The sequence below is a fragment of the Opisthocomus hoazin genome, chromosome Z (genome assembly GCF_030867145.1).
Source record: "Opisthocomus hoazin isolate bOpiHoa1 chromosome Z, bOpiHoa1.hap1, whole genome shotgun sequence".
Classification (NCBI taxonomy): domain Eukaryota; kingdom Metazoa; phylum Chordata; class Aves; order Opisthocomiformes; family Opisthocomidae; genus Opisthocomus; species Opisthocomus hoazin.
This window is the reverse complement of record NC_134454.1, coordinates 42,452,708-42,469,441: the sequence shown is the minus strand read 5'-3', so window position 1 is coordinate 42,469,441 and position 16,734 is coordinate 42,452,708. Positions and strand designations below refer to the sequence as shown.

Sequence of the window (16,734 nt, the reverse complement as noted above, 5' to 3'; positions counted from 1 at the left end):
GCATTCTTACTTTTTAAGCTTACAGAAAAAAACACAAATCAAGTACCTTGATAAAAAAATAGTTTGCCACAGAAGGCTATGCAAATACCAAAAAAAAGTAAAATCATCACAGAGGTATCAATGTATTTTATAGATTCTTCTCTAGTGCTGTCTTGCTACCAAATGATTCTGCTTGTAGTAAAAAGCTTAGGAAAGGACCATGTGCAAATGAACTTGTGACATCTGTCCTCCAACTTATGTTTGTATAAAAAAGGTAAATTTTTAGCAAAAAATACAATTATCTCTTAAAACCCATGTATTTGTTATTGAGGAAATTGTTCCAAAAACAAACGTGTAAAAAAACTGTTATAATTTTTCCTTCAATTACTAACTCTAGGTACCATCAACACATTAAGGTAAGAAAGCAATAAAACCATTATTTCATGAGGAATTTATAGCATTTTTGCTCACAACTGTTGATTTATATAAGTGGACTTTATACTGCTAGGCAATGTGATTAATATACCAGAAAAGAAGGTAAAAAGTAGGTCAGTGATATAGGACAATGGTTCTTCAACTCAGCTCGCCTTGCTGCCTCCAGCTTGGAGCATAACGTTCACTCCTCATATTTTGGAGTACTAAATAACACTGTAACTAGATGCAGAAGACAAGAATTATTAGACATTATACACCCTTGATCTTTGCACAAAATTCCCATGACATCTATAGAAGTTCCACAGCTGCACAAAACACAATAAGATCCATGGCAAACACAGCTTTCAGGATTTGCTCTTCAATAAATACCACAAGCGTAAGAGAGACAGCAAATGTTAACATTTTATTTTTTTTTAACATATAAAGGTTATAACTCTCTGAAACAATTCTTTTAGAGCCATCTTGTGGGGAAAAGAAGCAATTTAGAACAATACATGTACTCTAATTAGTTTTCTACCAAAAAAAGATCAGTGCTCAGTATGACATCTTCTAGTACTCTTTTAAAAAAATAAATGTCTCAGTCACACTGTAAACTTTATACAACATTGTTTAAACCACTGGAACATGCAGGAAGTGCCTTTATGAACAATCACATGAGAAGAGATTGGTTCTACATAGAAAATATATATATCATTAAGTTAAAGACGCTATTTTTCTGAAGAATGCTTTTAGGCCAGATTCCATTCAAACTACACCCAACTGCAGCCCACAAAAAAAAAAAAGAGCTCAAAAACCTAGAGAAGCTGAGGTTTCTTCCAGAGCTCACCTGGCCAAATGAGTAAATCAGATGGAATAATTCGATCTAACTAAAATGGGGTAAAAACCCCCAAAATAAATCTAAATATAGTAGTAGATTCAGGACTCCAAGTTGAAAAGCTTTTGCTCTTTAACATCCTTAGCATTGCCAATTTTTAGGTAACCTTCTGCTAGTCCTGAAGGACTTTACACCAGTTGTTTATAAAGAATTCATTAAATGTCAGTTTTCTGTTTGTGTACACTTAAGTGACATACAGGGTTGGACAGTCAATTTCAGAATAATCGAAAGCCGTGATGCAGGCTTCAGCTACCGAGAGCAATCAAACACCAGCTGCTGCTTGATCTATGTGTCTTGTCTATGAAGCAAAGCACTTAAATTTTATCCTAAAGAACAAAAGCGCACGTCTAATCCATATATCTTAGTAGGTTTTAACTTACGCCCTATCAAACTACCTCATTTACATAGAACATTAAAGCATATCACATCACATTTATCCAATATGTCATTATCTTCTATTAATACAAATGTAAAACAAAGTATCACAGAATGCTTCTACAAAGTGCACAATCAACAGGTGTAACAGAGATACGCACTTTTTGGAGCTGTTACAATCAGTGTATAGTATAGATTAGCAGGCACCTCTGTTAACTTTTGATTTTTAAATAAATAAGGAAATTTGACAACAAAAGGGTCCTATGGTACCTAAAGCCTCTGACAGCTGTAACTAAACAGAACACTGGCACCCAGAGGTATAACCAGACAATTTTGCTAAGGCAAGCACAAGTATGTCAATTATTAATTTTACACTTCTACTAAACTTTGAGTGAAAGAAGGTGTACATGTGCGCTTACAGCTTTCATTCCTCCTTAAATATGACAATGGGATCCGCTTCCTCCACATCTTCTTTAAACTTTGGAAAGGAGCCCTGACTCAGGGGCACTTGCCTTAATGAGATTTTGGATTTCTTTAAATTTTGGATGTTCTTTATCAGCTACCAGCTGCAGCAATATAGCTTCACTAGTAGTAACTATAATTCCAGTACGAGCAAGACGCTGGAAGAGAAAAGAGCAGAAAGAGAATAATGTGAGATACCTGCAAACACGAATGAGTATACGTTTTGTAAAAAAAGTGGATGGTATTTTTAAAAACATCTCCTATTAAAAAAAGTACTGCTTATTCCATTCCAGCATTTCTTAGCAGTACCATTTATAAAGCTAGGATGGAAAGCGACTGGTTTTAGACTTCACTAAGCAAAAAGGCTGCCCTGGATTACAAAGACGACTTCCTACTTGGACTGGATTCTTTCCCCATGTCAGATTTAATACGCTGAAGACCCACCCCTCTTATATTAACAACCCTTTCTTCTTGCATGGTCCTGAGGATAGCTTTCTTCACTCTCATGCAGATTTGAAAGGCCTGAGGAAAAAGAAAATAGCAAGGTCCAAGCTAAAGGGTTAAGCAAGAATCATAATAATTTCTCTTTCAGGGCTTGTTATGTACTAGGACTTTGGTCTTTGGAATACACAGCATGCTAGTACTAATAATCTCAGGAGACAGAACGAAAAGCTCTTCTACAGACCTTATAAATCATACTGGAGCAACAGTAGCTCCTTTTAAGTGGAATCTCATTACAGCCTCTGCAACTCCCAAGTTAGTTCTTACAGGCTACAGAATAAAAAGCATCGTTGCATAGAAAGCAAAACTGAAAGAGGTCTGCTAGGTCTTGAAAGTGCGCAATTAAACAGAGCATTCCTTCAGTAGCCCAAGCCACAGGAATTCTTGCAAAGTTTCCGGACGTTTAAGACTGTGGTTGTCGCCCACATAGCAAAGTTATCTTTAAGTAAAGGCTGACCAGCCCCTGCCCGCCATCAGCTTCCCAACGGTCATACAGATGCTTTGGCAGTGAAACTCTTCACAGATCCAGCTTTCCCTCCATCATCCTCTACTCAGCTGCATGCTCCACCAAATGTAATGGGGTCTGGAATGAGCCAAGGGAGGGCAAAAGGCAGAAAATACAGACACGTACGCCTTCAGACAGGTTTCAGTTGTAATTACTGCAGGAAAGAGAAGCTCCAAACTTTCTAGGGCAGACATAGATCACTGCTGTTTAGTTCTTCAATTACAAAGCAGTTGATGGGGGAAAGTTATTAATTTTAGGGGATCAGTAAAGTACACATAACTACAGTCTGTATAATGACAAACTAACTAGGCTAGATTTACTGAAGTCAATGCTTCCTGCCTGCAGTAACAGCAGTAACTCTTGTGATATTCTTAAGTTGAAAAGCAGACAGCTTCCCCATCTCTCCTACTCTGTACAATGACATTTGTTTAAACCACATACACACAAAACAGAAAAACAGGAAAAATCAAAATGAAATATTATGGCAATGTTTTCAAGATGTACTTCTCCAGAAATACGAAATTTTTGTTTTTAACTAGTATGGATGAGAGAAAAAACAGACTGTTAAAGAACCTTGCCTTCTGAGAAATATTGATTGAAAAAAGAGAATGCCTTCTCTTTAGAAGCAAAATATACCATAACATGTCAAAGAGGCTGGCATTGGCTTATATTTTACTTTTAGGACTAAGGATAGTCTATATACTTCTGAGATTAGTAGGAATGAAGAGGTGCACATGCTAAGCATACTGGATGATTTTCTAGGAAAGGAAAAGTTTTCTCCAAACACAGTCTTTCAGACACAGGAAAGCAGCAAGCATGTCTTTCCACACCACAGGAACAAGAGGAACAGGTGTAGAACAGAAAAGAAACCCATCAGGAACAGACTAAGATGGCTCAATCTGAGACCAAGCAGTGACACAAGGCATCTTCATCAGGGCAGAGATCAAGAACTGCCACAGCAAATGTTCCCTGAATCATATTTTAATGATGACTACTTAATGGACCATTGCAAAACATTTTCTTTGTGCTTGGTGAGAAACCATTGCAAAGACATACTAAAAGGTTCCCTAAGGCTGGCCAATTTGTCTGGATTACACCTTTTTCCACCAACCCACACTTTTAAGATGATTGATACCTTTTCGACTAGAAAGAAAAGCAAAGCTAGCTTGTCATTGCTTTAACCTCTGTTATACTGAACCAACTTCTACACCTGCAGACACAGTGTAAATGATAACCAAATGTACAAACACAGAATAAAACAAATAGATTTCAGTTTTTTTATATTTGTTTTGTCTGCTACTGCTGCTGTACCACAATGACGTGGGAAGACCATGATTTCGGTCATTCCTGCACTCTGTGTGCATGACTATGCTTTACATGACAGATGACATTAAGCTTCCACTTAATCAAAGTCATGGGTTTCATCAAACGCTATATACTGGTGATTTTCCTCTAGCCTTTAATTCTCTTATTCATGAGAAGCAGAAGAAATTAAGTCTTCTCCAAATCTACGAAAAAAGCATAAAACGCTGTAGTTATTATTCATTTCAATTTCCAAACAATTGTTAGGGCCTGAGGCAAAAACTGAAATGCTTGATGTATTTATCAGTTTTTGATTTCCAAAAGTAATGTCTGAAGGCAAGTTAGAGTACACTATCAAAAAAAAATTTGCATGAATTTGCTACCACATAGTTGTATGTGCTTTTAAATCTTCTTGTTGCGTTTATCTTAATTTTCTCAACGTTTAGTTAGACTAAGCTCTTAGAGGACGGGGGCGGAGGGGGGTGGAAGTCTGTACTATAATCACAGAGTCTTGAGATAAAGCTTTAATTTGCACTGATGAGGAAGAGCGGAGGGAGGGACAGACATACAAGAAGGAACTCTGAACAGGGTCACTTACTGTATTCCATTGTATTTCAAGGAATTTCAACAGCAGAACAAACAGGATTTGGAACAACAAAAACAAAAGCTCTGTAGCACTTTTACTCTGCTGTACAGATAACACTGCATAAGAAAATTTCCTAAAATGCTAAAGGTTATACAGAGTAACCTAGCTTGCAGGAAACAATCACTTTGCAAATCCAAGTGTCCCAAACTGGGTTCCACATATTAAAGTATAATTTAGAGAGGGAAAAATAAGGCAGTAATCCTTCTCCATCCTGGAAGCTATTCTGAGAATCAGAGCATTCACCTCTTCTCAAGTCTACATTTATCCACTGCTTAGTGGCCTTAGAAATTCCCTGTTAGCTTACAACACACTCGGAAATTAACATACAGACCCAAGATGGAGAAAGCCTTGACTAAGAAACTTGCCTCAAGAGCAAACATTCTGTCCATCATACTTCTTGATGAGGTGGCATCAGCTACGATATGAACTTCAAGACCTCTGCCAATTAATTCCAATGCTGTTTGCTGGATGCAGACATGAGTCTACAGTGGAGAAATCAAAGGCAAAAAACCCACCAACAAACCATTATTATAAAATATGAGTAGCACAAAGCCAAATTAGAGTACATAATTAATTAGGGTTCATACATGTATTCTTCTACTTCTGACATGACTAGGGAACCCGGTGTCGGTTTTAAATGCCAACCAAGCTTGAGACAAGAGCCTGCCTTATTTCAAATTTTATTATGAGATAACATCAAAGACAAAGAACACAAGAATAAATTAATCTGCAGAATGTATCTGAGCTCTAAGCAACATAAATTGACTTTTTTTTCTTTAATTACAGAAAACAATGCTTAATACTATTGTGGGCCAACAGATATTACCATAAAACAGCACAAGAATGGTACAGTACATACTTCCACTCCAAACAGGACAACGCTGCGGACTCCAGGGATCTCTGCTAGTGCTGCTTCGACTTCTGGCAACACCATCGAAAATTTCGTTTTAGGAAGCACAAGTTTAGCTCCTGTTAAATCAATTTCTTGCACAGTGCTGCCAAGACCTTTGGGATACTGTTCAGTTACAATAACTGGAATTCCTAAGAGCCGTGCACCTTGGAGCTGCAAGGGGGAAGGCAGGAAAGCATACAAGAAAAGCAATTACTAAAGAATGATAATAGCAAAGAAATTGTTATTACCTGAAACTGAATAACCAGTAAACTGGCTGTGTATAAAGTAATAATTTACATGTGTGATGAAAACTCATTACAAGGAAAAAAAAAAAAAATCAAAAACCATACCAGTCGTTGGCCCACACTGATGATATCACCAAAGTACTTAATGGCAGGGCGGAATCGCTCTTGCATATCACAACAGAAAAACACAGTGCTTGAGGGTGTCAGGTTGCCCAAAGTAGTCATCTGAAAAACAAAATAAAGGTTATGTTTCCTGTGGCAGTGAAGACCTTTCAGAAAAGCAGCAGAATGAGAAAGAGTCTGCAATGCCTCTGCCAGGTAACAGATTTATGTTACTTTAAGTCAAAATAGGATAAAGGTTTTTCAAGCCTGATTTTGGTATGTTTCTAAATTCATATGAACGGCTGATACTGAGCACGACAGTAGACACATCAGTAGGTAACCAAGATTTTATCGGGTGGGAGACACAAGTCGATGTAAATGTATATGGAAACTTCTAAATCCTGAAGCAGGGGCAGAGGAGCAGACCATCTAAAGTACTGTAAAAAAAGTACCAACAGCAAAATTACATTCCTCTAATTCATTTTTAAATCCACAACTCAGACATAAACTGACATAAAATCAGGATAAATTAAAGCTAAAAAAAGGCAGACTTCCACTTGCTTTCAATATGGTACATATATACATTTTCAATAGGTTCATTGTGTAGGCAGTTTGTTTTGCCTATGACATCTTTTAGCACAAGTCTGATCAAAGTCCAAAGGCTAGAATGAAAGCAGAGAAGCTTGTCAGTATTATGACCAGAAACTGAACCGAATACATTTTAATGATAAAAATAATCTCCCAGAGCTTCCCTCGTACAGGCTACCGAGTGGGGTGTGGGGGGGACGGGGGTCAGGTCAGAAAAAAGAAATCAAAGATTGCATTTTCTCATGCTTTGAAAGACTGCTTTGTATTTGTATGAAATTACTGCACTACCTGCAGAAGTAAAGGATAAGGCTTCAACTGGAGGCTACAAGAAAAGGAAGCAGCTACATACTATCATTTAATTGTAAGGCAACTCAACAGAAACTACATCCATTCAGGAGCTTTTCAGCAGACTGATAAATCAAATTGAATAAACTGCTTCTGGGAAGTAGCCATTAATTGTATACACTTCGTTTTCAGCAAACTGAGGTGGTGATGTTTTAAACTAAAACAAAATTACAAAATCTGTAAAATAGCATATTTCAGAAGAACAGAGTTTACATGGCAAGGTTTTGGTAGCAGGAGGAGGCTGCAGGGGTGTCTTCTGTTGACAAGATGCCAGAAGATGCCTCATGTTGGATAGAGCCAGTGCCAGCCGGCTCCAAGGTGGATCTGCTGCTGACCAAAACTGAGTCCATCAGCAATTCTGGTGATAACATATTTAAGTGGGGGTAAAAAACCCACTGTGCAACAGCAGCTGGGAGAAAGGAGTGAGGATATGTGAAGCAACTCTGCAGACACCAAGGTCAGTGAAGATGGAGGGCGAGGTCGTGCTCCAGGTGCTAAAGCAGAGGTTCTCCTGCAGCCTGTGGAGAAAACCATGGTGAGGCAGGCTGTCCCCTTGCAGCCCACGGAGGACTCCACACCAGAGCAGGTGGATGCCTGAAGGAGGCTGTGACCACGTGGAGAGCCCGCACTGGAGCAGGCTTCTGGCAGGACCTGTGGCCCCATGCAGAGAGAGGACCCCACACCAGAGCAGGTGGAATGTGCCCAAAGGGGGCTGTGATCGTGTAGAGAGCCCGTGCTGGAGCAGGGTCCTGGCAGGAGCTCTGGCCCCATGCAGAGAGAGGAGCCCACACTGGAGCAGGTTTGCTGGCAGGGCCTGTGACCTCATGGGGGACCCACGCTGGAGCAGTCTGTTTTCTGAAGGACGGCACCCCCTGCAAAGGACCGCACCCCCTGCAAAGGACCCACGCTGTGGCAGTTTGGGAAGAACTGTCTCCTGTGAGAGGGAGCTCGCGCTGGAGCAGGGGAAGAATGTGAGTAGGAAGGAGTGGCAAAAGAGTCTAAGCGTGATGAACTGATTGCAATCCTCATTCCCCATCCACCTGTGCCACTTTGCGGAGAGGAGGTAGTCAGGAGTGAAGCTGAGCCTGGGAAGAAGAGAGAGGTGGGGGGAAAGTGTTTTTACATTTGTCCTTATTTATCATTATTCTACTCTACTATTGATTGGCAATAAATTAAACTAATTTCCCAAGTTGAGTCTGTTTTGCCTGTGACAACTATTGGTGAGTGATCTCCCTGTCCTTATCTTGACACGAGCTTTGTCGTATTTTCTCCCTCTGTCCAGTTGAGTGATGGAGCTGCTTGGTGGGCACCTGGCAGCCAGTCAAGTTGACTCGCCACAAGGTAATCAGGAATCCTTAAATATTAGTCCCAGATCTTTCACTGATTCACCACATGTCTCCTGAGTAAAACACTTTGGATCTCAATTTCAAAGGCTAAAAACTTTCAGTGGTGGCCACGCCTAACCATACAGAATTGCCTGCTCAAACTGTTGTGAGAATTATTTATGTGTTATAATTGTAAATGCCAAATTCCCACACCTCTTGGATTCAGCATACCATTACTGTCAAAACAGTAAACATTCATAACCGTAGTTCTTTAATTCCTCGTGGGTGAAATGGCAATACTATTAATACAAGCAGTTACAAAGGCAAATGCAGTAACGACTATAAAGCGGATGCTCTAACACTGGACCCACTGATGCCACAGGAAGACAGAAGAGCATCATAACTGGCACCAGTGAAATCTCCACTAGCAAGGTACAGCTGCACTGAAGCAGGTTACCACAGTTGATGGGATCTCCATCCTTGGAGGTTTTCAGCATTCAGCAAAGGGAAGATTTGATCAAGAATTGGCTTTGCACAGGAGTTAGGGAAGGCAGCCCCTAGATCTCTTTCCCAAATGACAGTTCTGCAATACTACAACATGTAATAAATGATGCCTGGGACCAGGAATGCTTGAATATAAAATTAAATATTGAATAACATGACTTGTTCTTGAACACCATTCATCTATGTGCTTGTACAATGCAGAAGCCAGTTGGGATGAAGTACTAGCATACAATTCAACACCACGGTGAGCACCTACCGTGACCCATTCTAACTCTAGCACTTACTACCATCCGAGCAGTCAATTGTGACATTCAACTTTCCTACCACTCAGCGGCAAAAATACAGTAATTGGAATAGACAGTCTTCCTAAGTCTGCTTCCTACTTGGAAAACATGTCATTTTGTCTTGGCATTTATACAACAAGCAAAGACCATTATATTCCTCAATAAATCACTCCACCACTTTAATTTTTTAAGATCATTTTGAACTACTTCAAACGACCAGGGACTGTAGATTGATCTACATGGTGTGAGTCTACTGCCTTAGTACCCAGCTTCCTGTGCCAAAGCAGTGGCATCTTTATGCCACTTAGATGCACTACCATCCTTAGGCAGAGGAACAAGTATGAACAGACTAGGAAGGCCTTCAAGATGCTGCACAGCCTGCCTCCATAGAAGCACCAACCACACACAAATATTCTTCACAGACACCCGCCTGGGCCGACCAATCCACAATACACAATTTACAGAGCTCCTATACAATCCATCCCACAGCTCTGTTATCTTTTCTTTGCAGTGTTTTCTCACCCACAACTCCTTTGTTGCCACTTACGAGCATTATTTCCAGTTCTCTCCATGGTGGATTTGAAACATAAGAGCATTACTATCCTTCACGTGCGTAACCATGCACAAACACCTATTACCATACCTCAATACCCAGATCTGGGCTCCCTTTAGTCTTTCACCTCCTCTCCCTTATTCTAAAAGGCAACTAATATTTTCAGTCTTTCCTCCTACAACTCAAATAATTTTCACTGCCCTCCCTGGGGTGCTTTTCAAATTGCAGTCTACAATAAGGCACTCAATACTACTGTAACAGTAGTATTTCTCTGCCCCTAATACTTCTCAGCACTATTAAAGCCTCAGAGAAGATCGGTCAATTCACAGCCCATGCATACCCTTTTCAATTTGTACTTGCCAGTATGCTATCTACTCTTTTCATGATTGATGATATTTAGAATCCTGAGGTGCCTTTTAACCTCAAAATCATCCATTGAACTCTCCCTCATCCTTTATTTGCGTTGCTGGTTATTTTACCTTAGCATACGAATTATTTCTACCTTTGTTGCTTTGTTTCCCCAGCTTGTCATGAAAAGCCTGAATTCTGCTCTCTCAGAGGCTTGCAGCTCCTCCCGCTCCTGCAAAAACAGTCTTTGCCCTAAATTTTAGCAATGACATGAATGTCGTAATATTTACAAAAAATGGATTCGGAACAGATCTTCTAGACCCCATTACAATATTATTCTGATGTGACGCTGAAGCATGGAAATAAATTGACAGCCTTTACAGCCAGGGAGCATCCCTGTTACAGATTTCCACTGAATCCATAATCCCATGTGCTTATGACAAACATCACAGGGAGCTCAGCCTTATATCTGCTCTTCTCTATTGTCAAGTTGGTTTAATATGATTTAATTTATGCCTTCAGTTTAATACCAGCAGCACTCTAAAATAAAGCTGGGTCAACTATGTGTTTGCTAAATACAAGCTTTTACAAAATCTAACATAAATAATTCCTATATTGATTTTCATATTTATTTCTGATTAACTTGCAGTCTGAATCGAAACATGCAACTTGTGGCAGAACAAGAAGAAACCAGAAGAAATAGACAGCAAGATCAAAAAAAATTTAACACTTGCTGGTGTTACTTGTAACAGCACATGTGAGAAGGACAGAGTGCAGCAGAAAGCTGCGTAAAATTAAGTTTCATGAACAGTAGCTAATGCAGTGCATAAATAAGTAGCATCCAAAGTACTGAAGGTACCACAGAAGTATCTGCTACGTATAAAGGAAAGTTTCCATTTACTGGTTCTTCATCGTACCACATAAATCCTAGCACCCGCTCTCAAAGCCATCCTCCCTTTCCACGGCCACATCGCATCAGGGAGATGGAACACCTCCACCTCATGCATTCCCGGCAGTGAAAGCCACAACCACCTGCACCCCAATGACGAGCTGGCGTGGGGGGAAACCCGCACCCAAACACTAGGCCCAGGGATATCATTAAACAGCCTAAATTTAAAAGCAGAAAAACCCAATCCCAAATCACCTGAGGCTCCCCCACATAGTATATAAGCTCTTCCACTTGTTTTGTTTCAGCCCTCTCTGTTAGTCACCAGGACTTTCTTCCCTCTAGCTGGAAGTCCTCCACAGAACAACCAGAACAGGTATGTCAGAGGGACACGTAATCTGATGCAGGTGTTTTACCCAGCTACAGAAGTAATCTCTAGGACCTTGCCCAGACTAGGATTTAAAGGTATGCTGTCACAAGTTACATACAGCTTTAAATCCTACTCTAGAAAAGGCCTAGGTGGGAAAGGACAGGAGCTTTTTCACATCTATTTCAGCTCTGCTGATTATTATTAAGCATACAAAATGTGACTGTGACGAAGAACTGTAACTACGAATCAGCTTTACAAAAATATTCACATATACTGGTCTTTTTAACCGTGCTTTCCCTGTTCAGACTTCAAGGAACCATTACACATACAAAATGCAATTTTCCCCCAATATTTGTAACGAACAAGAAAGTGGCAGCAGGGAAATAATCCCATGTGACATCACTAGTCACCTCCTCAATCTCTTGCCAAGGTAACCCACTAAAAGGGCAGAGCAGACGACCTCAACAGCCTTGGTGTTTCAAAGATGGCATAACAAGAGAACAACAAAAAGAAGCTGACCGTCATATTTTCGTCTCCTTTATTTCTAAACATAAATCTCTTCGCTCCTTATCTTTCAAAGAAAAAAAAAAGGAGGAAGTTCAGTTTAATGTATTTCAAGGGAAAAATAGATTACAAGTGTTTCAACTTCAGAATATAAATATTTATCTTATGCTAAGCCAAAATGCAGCCTTTTATATGCAATTCAGCATGTGAAAAGGACAAATTTAGTCAGATAAGCACATGATGTTCATACACTTAAGACAGTACAAAATTCGCCACCAAAATCTAAAATGAGCAAAATGCTTGCTGTAGAGATACACAAACAAGGAGTCTAGATTTGAAGACACCTCTCTTTCAGTATTTTAAATCCTTTTTTTCCCCTTTGTGAAGGTTCCAAGTGCAGCTTTTTTTAAAAAAAATATTTATTTAGAAACATTGTATTCAATTGTAGCACGAATGTATCAGAATTTATAATTGGATTTGTACGGGGGGGGGGGGGGGGGGGGGCGGGGAGGGAAGCCAACAACTCCACTCACCTGACTCATCTCCTGCAGTTTATGATTTGACTTTTCCTGGTCTTCAGAAAACGGACTTAGGCTCCTAAATTAATGTTACTTCTATTTCCGAAGCATTTGAATGTAGCAATAGCAGATATGTGTAGAAAGAGTGAAAATCTACGTATAAATAGTTCTATTTTATCTACCTTATCTTTCAGCAACAATTCAGTATCACTCCACAAGCAGCTTTCTGCAAGAAAGATACACCTGAGATGTCAACATGTCTCTTTAAAAAACAACCCTGAACTAGAGGTGCTTTATGCAATGATTTCAATCATAATTTTACCGTTTTAGCTGTAGCATCTTAAGGTCACAAGTTGGTAAATGCAGAGCTGCTGAAGAGAAGTCACCTTGGAGTTATGACAGCGGCTGTGAAACAGCCTTTCTCGGGCATATATTCAAATACCGCCTGATCTCCTCTATCATACGGCTGTAATGAGCATAGCTGGCTTGTCTTCTGACATCTCAAAAGTGTTTTTCCTTACTGCTTCTCTGCTCCAAAGGCAGCTACAACAGTTACAGCAAAACACAATAGTTTTAGTAGCACTATTTAACTGCATTTGGAGTCAGAAGAGGTTAAAGTGGTCCTGCATTCCCCTACCTCGACTATAAATATTTTTCTGTTCAAACTTCTAAAACACATAAAATCCACGAAAAGCAGACAGTGCCTTACTGCAAGTACTCAGTCCCTGAGGCTGCAAGCAAATGCCCTCCTCATCAGCCAGGTGAGGCCAAAGGGAAAGTCCCTCCTCACCGCAAGCCAGTGGTTGAGGACTTTCAAGTGCGGCAGCCAGACTGAACACCAGGGTTTGCCGCATCCCACCAGCCTGCCTCACACTCTGTGGTCATTAGAAGTCCAAGCGGCTGTTCTGCGCCAGGACAGCTAAACCAAACAAATGCACATATATGAGCACAGCACAAAAGGCACAAATACAACTGGAGAGCAAACGTCCCCGTACAGACAGAGCCTTGAATTGAGCTGCGTGCAGCGGCTTTCTGAGGGCAGCATATGGTGATTTCTGTGCAAGATTACTGCCCCCCTCAACTGCAGGGACAGGAAATTGAAACAGCCCAGTCAAAACCCATTTGGTGCTGACATTTCTTGAGCTACCGCAACAAATGGCATCCTTCCATGACGGGTCTGCACAGGAATCAAAACGGAAGGATATTGTTCCAGAGCTCACGGGCTCTAACCCCACCCCCTAGGGGTTAAAATGCCATCCCTAACTAAATGCATACATATATTTTATAAAGCATGCACATAAAAACACTGAAATTACTGTCTAGGGATACAGATGCTAGTATCTGTGAATTTCTATTCTAAACCAAATACATCTTTCCAAATATGCAAGTCTAATCACATCAGTGAGCAAAGGTTGCCACTCTTTAAAGACACGTTCAAAATGGTATTTCAACTCACTATGCCACATGCAGAGTTGACAAATCTATGTCACGTAACTGCAGATAAAACATTGAGGGGGGAGGAAAAAGGGCACACAATAGTGGCAGTGCATGAATCAACATACATAAAGTATAATCTTCCCATCAGTAAATTACAAAGGCCTTAAAAAGCACAGCTGTGACTCTATTAGACCAAATGTTCCCCAAACCAGTGATGTCTGAGCTCCTGCCAGTGGCTTAAGGCGAGCTGACTGACATAATTGTGATGTCTCCAGCTCATTCTCAGCTGCTGAAGCACATCAAGAAGGCCACTAAAATAATACACAAGTACCATCCTTTTAATGTCAACAGTTGCTCTTGTCACAGAATTGCAACAGTATCAGTGAAAGACACTGATCACTTAGGCAGTTTAATGCATTAAATACTGGTTCATCCTGAATCCCTGCAGTCACTTCAAGCTGCGTAGTGCATCTGCACCCTTGGAATGACGTATCCTTCCATGTCTCAGTACTGACCTTTTACACTGAGGTGTACGTCCTGCTAGGAATGCTTGGGCTGCATTTCCAGCTTCAGTGCAGAAGCCATCTGCAAGAGAGTCTTTGCAGAGCAGTGATCTGCACACACAGACAAGAAACAGAATTCTGACCTGCACCACTGATACACGCCCAGATTACACAAATTTTCTTTTTAAAAATCCTTGCTTGAATTAACACCCATACCACTTCTTATTGCAAGTCGGAGAGACTGTCCTTTCCAGTTTCTTAGGCTGGGGCCCCATCCATTCTGTTTCCAACACACAAAGGAGAAAGTTTTTAAACTTAATGAGTGATGAATGACAAAACAAATAATAAATGGAAAAATAAGTTATTAAATCAGTTTGGTCTTCTTAACCACTCTTTCCATACACAGGGTTAAGAAAAGGACAAAAGACTCCAAAGGCATCCTTGATGTACAGTGAGAGTTTATGGGTTCAAGACTCTACAATTAAGCAGGGTTTACAAACAGAGTGAATTAGACTGCTTCTATAAACATGAAGAGAAGGCAAGCAATGTTTCAGCTTTTACAATATCACTTTTTCAACTTCTTAGTAATGTTGGCTTGACAAACTAGTAGTTCTTAATGACAAATTAAGAAAAATGTTTTGAATTAAAAGAGGAACTATGTGTTTTGTTTTATTAAAAAAAAAAAAGTTTACTTCTTCGGTGCTGGAGCAAGGAAAAAGCGACTTTGCTTCAAGTGCGACCATTACAGCATGACTGGCACGGATCTCCAGTGTGCATAAAGATATCTTAGTATGAAACACACGTACTGTATCTGTCTGGCAGTCTGGTTTCCTGGTTTATGCCACAAAACCAGTGAGTTACGAACCTGTAAATCGGAAAGAGCTTTTCTGGGGCCAGAAGGTATACAGACATCCCAGCGACCTACGAGCCAGCAGACCGAGCTCCGACAGAGCCCTCTTTAAGGGCACGCTTCGAGTTTCCACCCAGCAGCACAACCTCCGGCTAAGCCCGGGTAGCACCAGCCGCCCGTTTCAAAGGAGAAGCACCGACTACTTCAACCACCAGGCTACCGTCCCGTTCACGGGGGCCGAGCTAAGCTGTCGCCCGCTCCCCACACGCACCTGCCCCGCCGCCCCAGCAGAACAAAAGTTTCCGCGGAGAAGTCACTGGAGGCGGGCTTGCGGGGCTCTGCCCACGGCGGCCCCTCCCCCCCCAGCCCGCCGCCGCTTCCCCCCGTGAGGCTCCGGGCACGGAACACCGGGCGACCGCAGCCGTCGGCGGGACGCGGCCGTCCGCCCAAGCACACACCTGTGGCGGCCGCCGGGCCTCACCTGTATCTGCAGCGGCACCAGGCGCACCTTGCAGCGCTCGCTGACCAGGAAGCCCTTGGGCAGGTCTATGTACTGGCTCCACTCCTCGGCGAAGAGCTGCACCACGAACTTGCGGTGCATGTCTATCTGGTCCCCGTAGAGGCTGAGGAACTTCTGGATCAGCAGCTCGTAGCCGGCCCCGTGGGGCACGCTGGAGGGCCGCGCGAAGACGGAGAAGCAGAAGAGGACGGGCACCGAGCCGCCGCCCGCCGCCGAGCAGCCCCCGCCGCCCGGAGCAGCGGCCGCCTCCGCCGCCGCCATCTTCAGGGGCAACCGCGCCGAGCCCAGGCAGCTCGCTGCGGCCCGCGCCGCCGCCGCTCCTCCTCCCGCCGCCTCCTCCCCCCGGCCGGGCGGGCGGGCGGCGCCGGCGGCCCCCAATCCCGGCTGCGGCTGCTCCCGCTCCTCCTCCTCGCCGTGGGGCCCGGCCCTGCTCCGAGAGCCGTCGGGGGCGGCCGCGCCGCCGGGGCGCGTCCGCCGAGCGGGCACCGGCCGTCGCGCCGCCGCCCCGCCTCCGGGGGGCGCGTGCCTCCCCCTCAGGCGGGCGGCGGGAGGAGCGGCCCCGCACCCGAACGGGCGCCTGTACTCGTCCGTGCCGGCGGGGAAAGCCCGCGGAGAGGGGCAGGCGGCGGGAGGCGAGGGCACCTCCCGTCGTGGCCTCGGCGTCCGGGTCGGCGGCGGGGGCGGGCGCGGCCCGCGGGCGCTGTGGAGGAACCTGTTGGCAGAGCCCGAACGGTGCCAGGTTTCCTTCAGGCGTGATCCAGCCCGAGCTTCGCTCCGGATGGGGAGCGGCTCTTGGCTCTCCCGGTGCGGAAACCGGTTGCTGGGTTTCGCGCGAGGCTCTCCCCAGAAAGGTGAATTTCTGAGCAGCCGGAGGTGCCTGA

General features: G+C 42.9%; 1 protein-coding gene across 1 annotated transcript; it reads right to left on the bottom strand.

Annotated features, from left to right (window-relative positions):
* Positions 1–792: 792 nt before the first annotated feature.
* On the bottom strand, positions 793–16,167 carry ISOC1 (isochorismatase domain containing 1). Its single transcript, XM_075411264.1, has 5 exons — positions 15,815–16,167; positions 6,322–6,441; positions 5,939–6,142; positions 5,445–5,561; positions 793–2,283 (listed from the first exon to the last, which is right to left on the bottom strand). Exons 1-5 carry the CDS (start codon positions 16,112–16,114, stop codon positions 2,137–2,139), a joined length of 888 nt encoding a protein of 295 aa, XP_075267379.1. The 5' UTR covers positions 16,115–16,167; the 3' UTR covers positions 793–2,136.
* Positions 16,168–16,734: the final 567 nt, after the last annotated feature.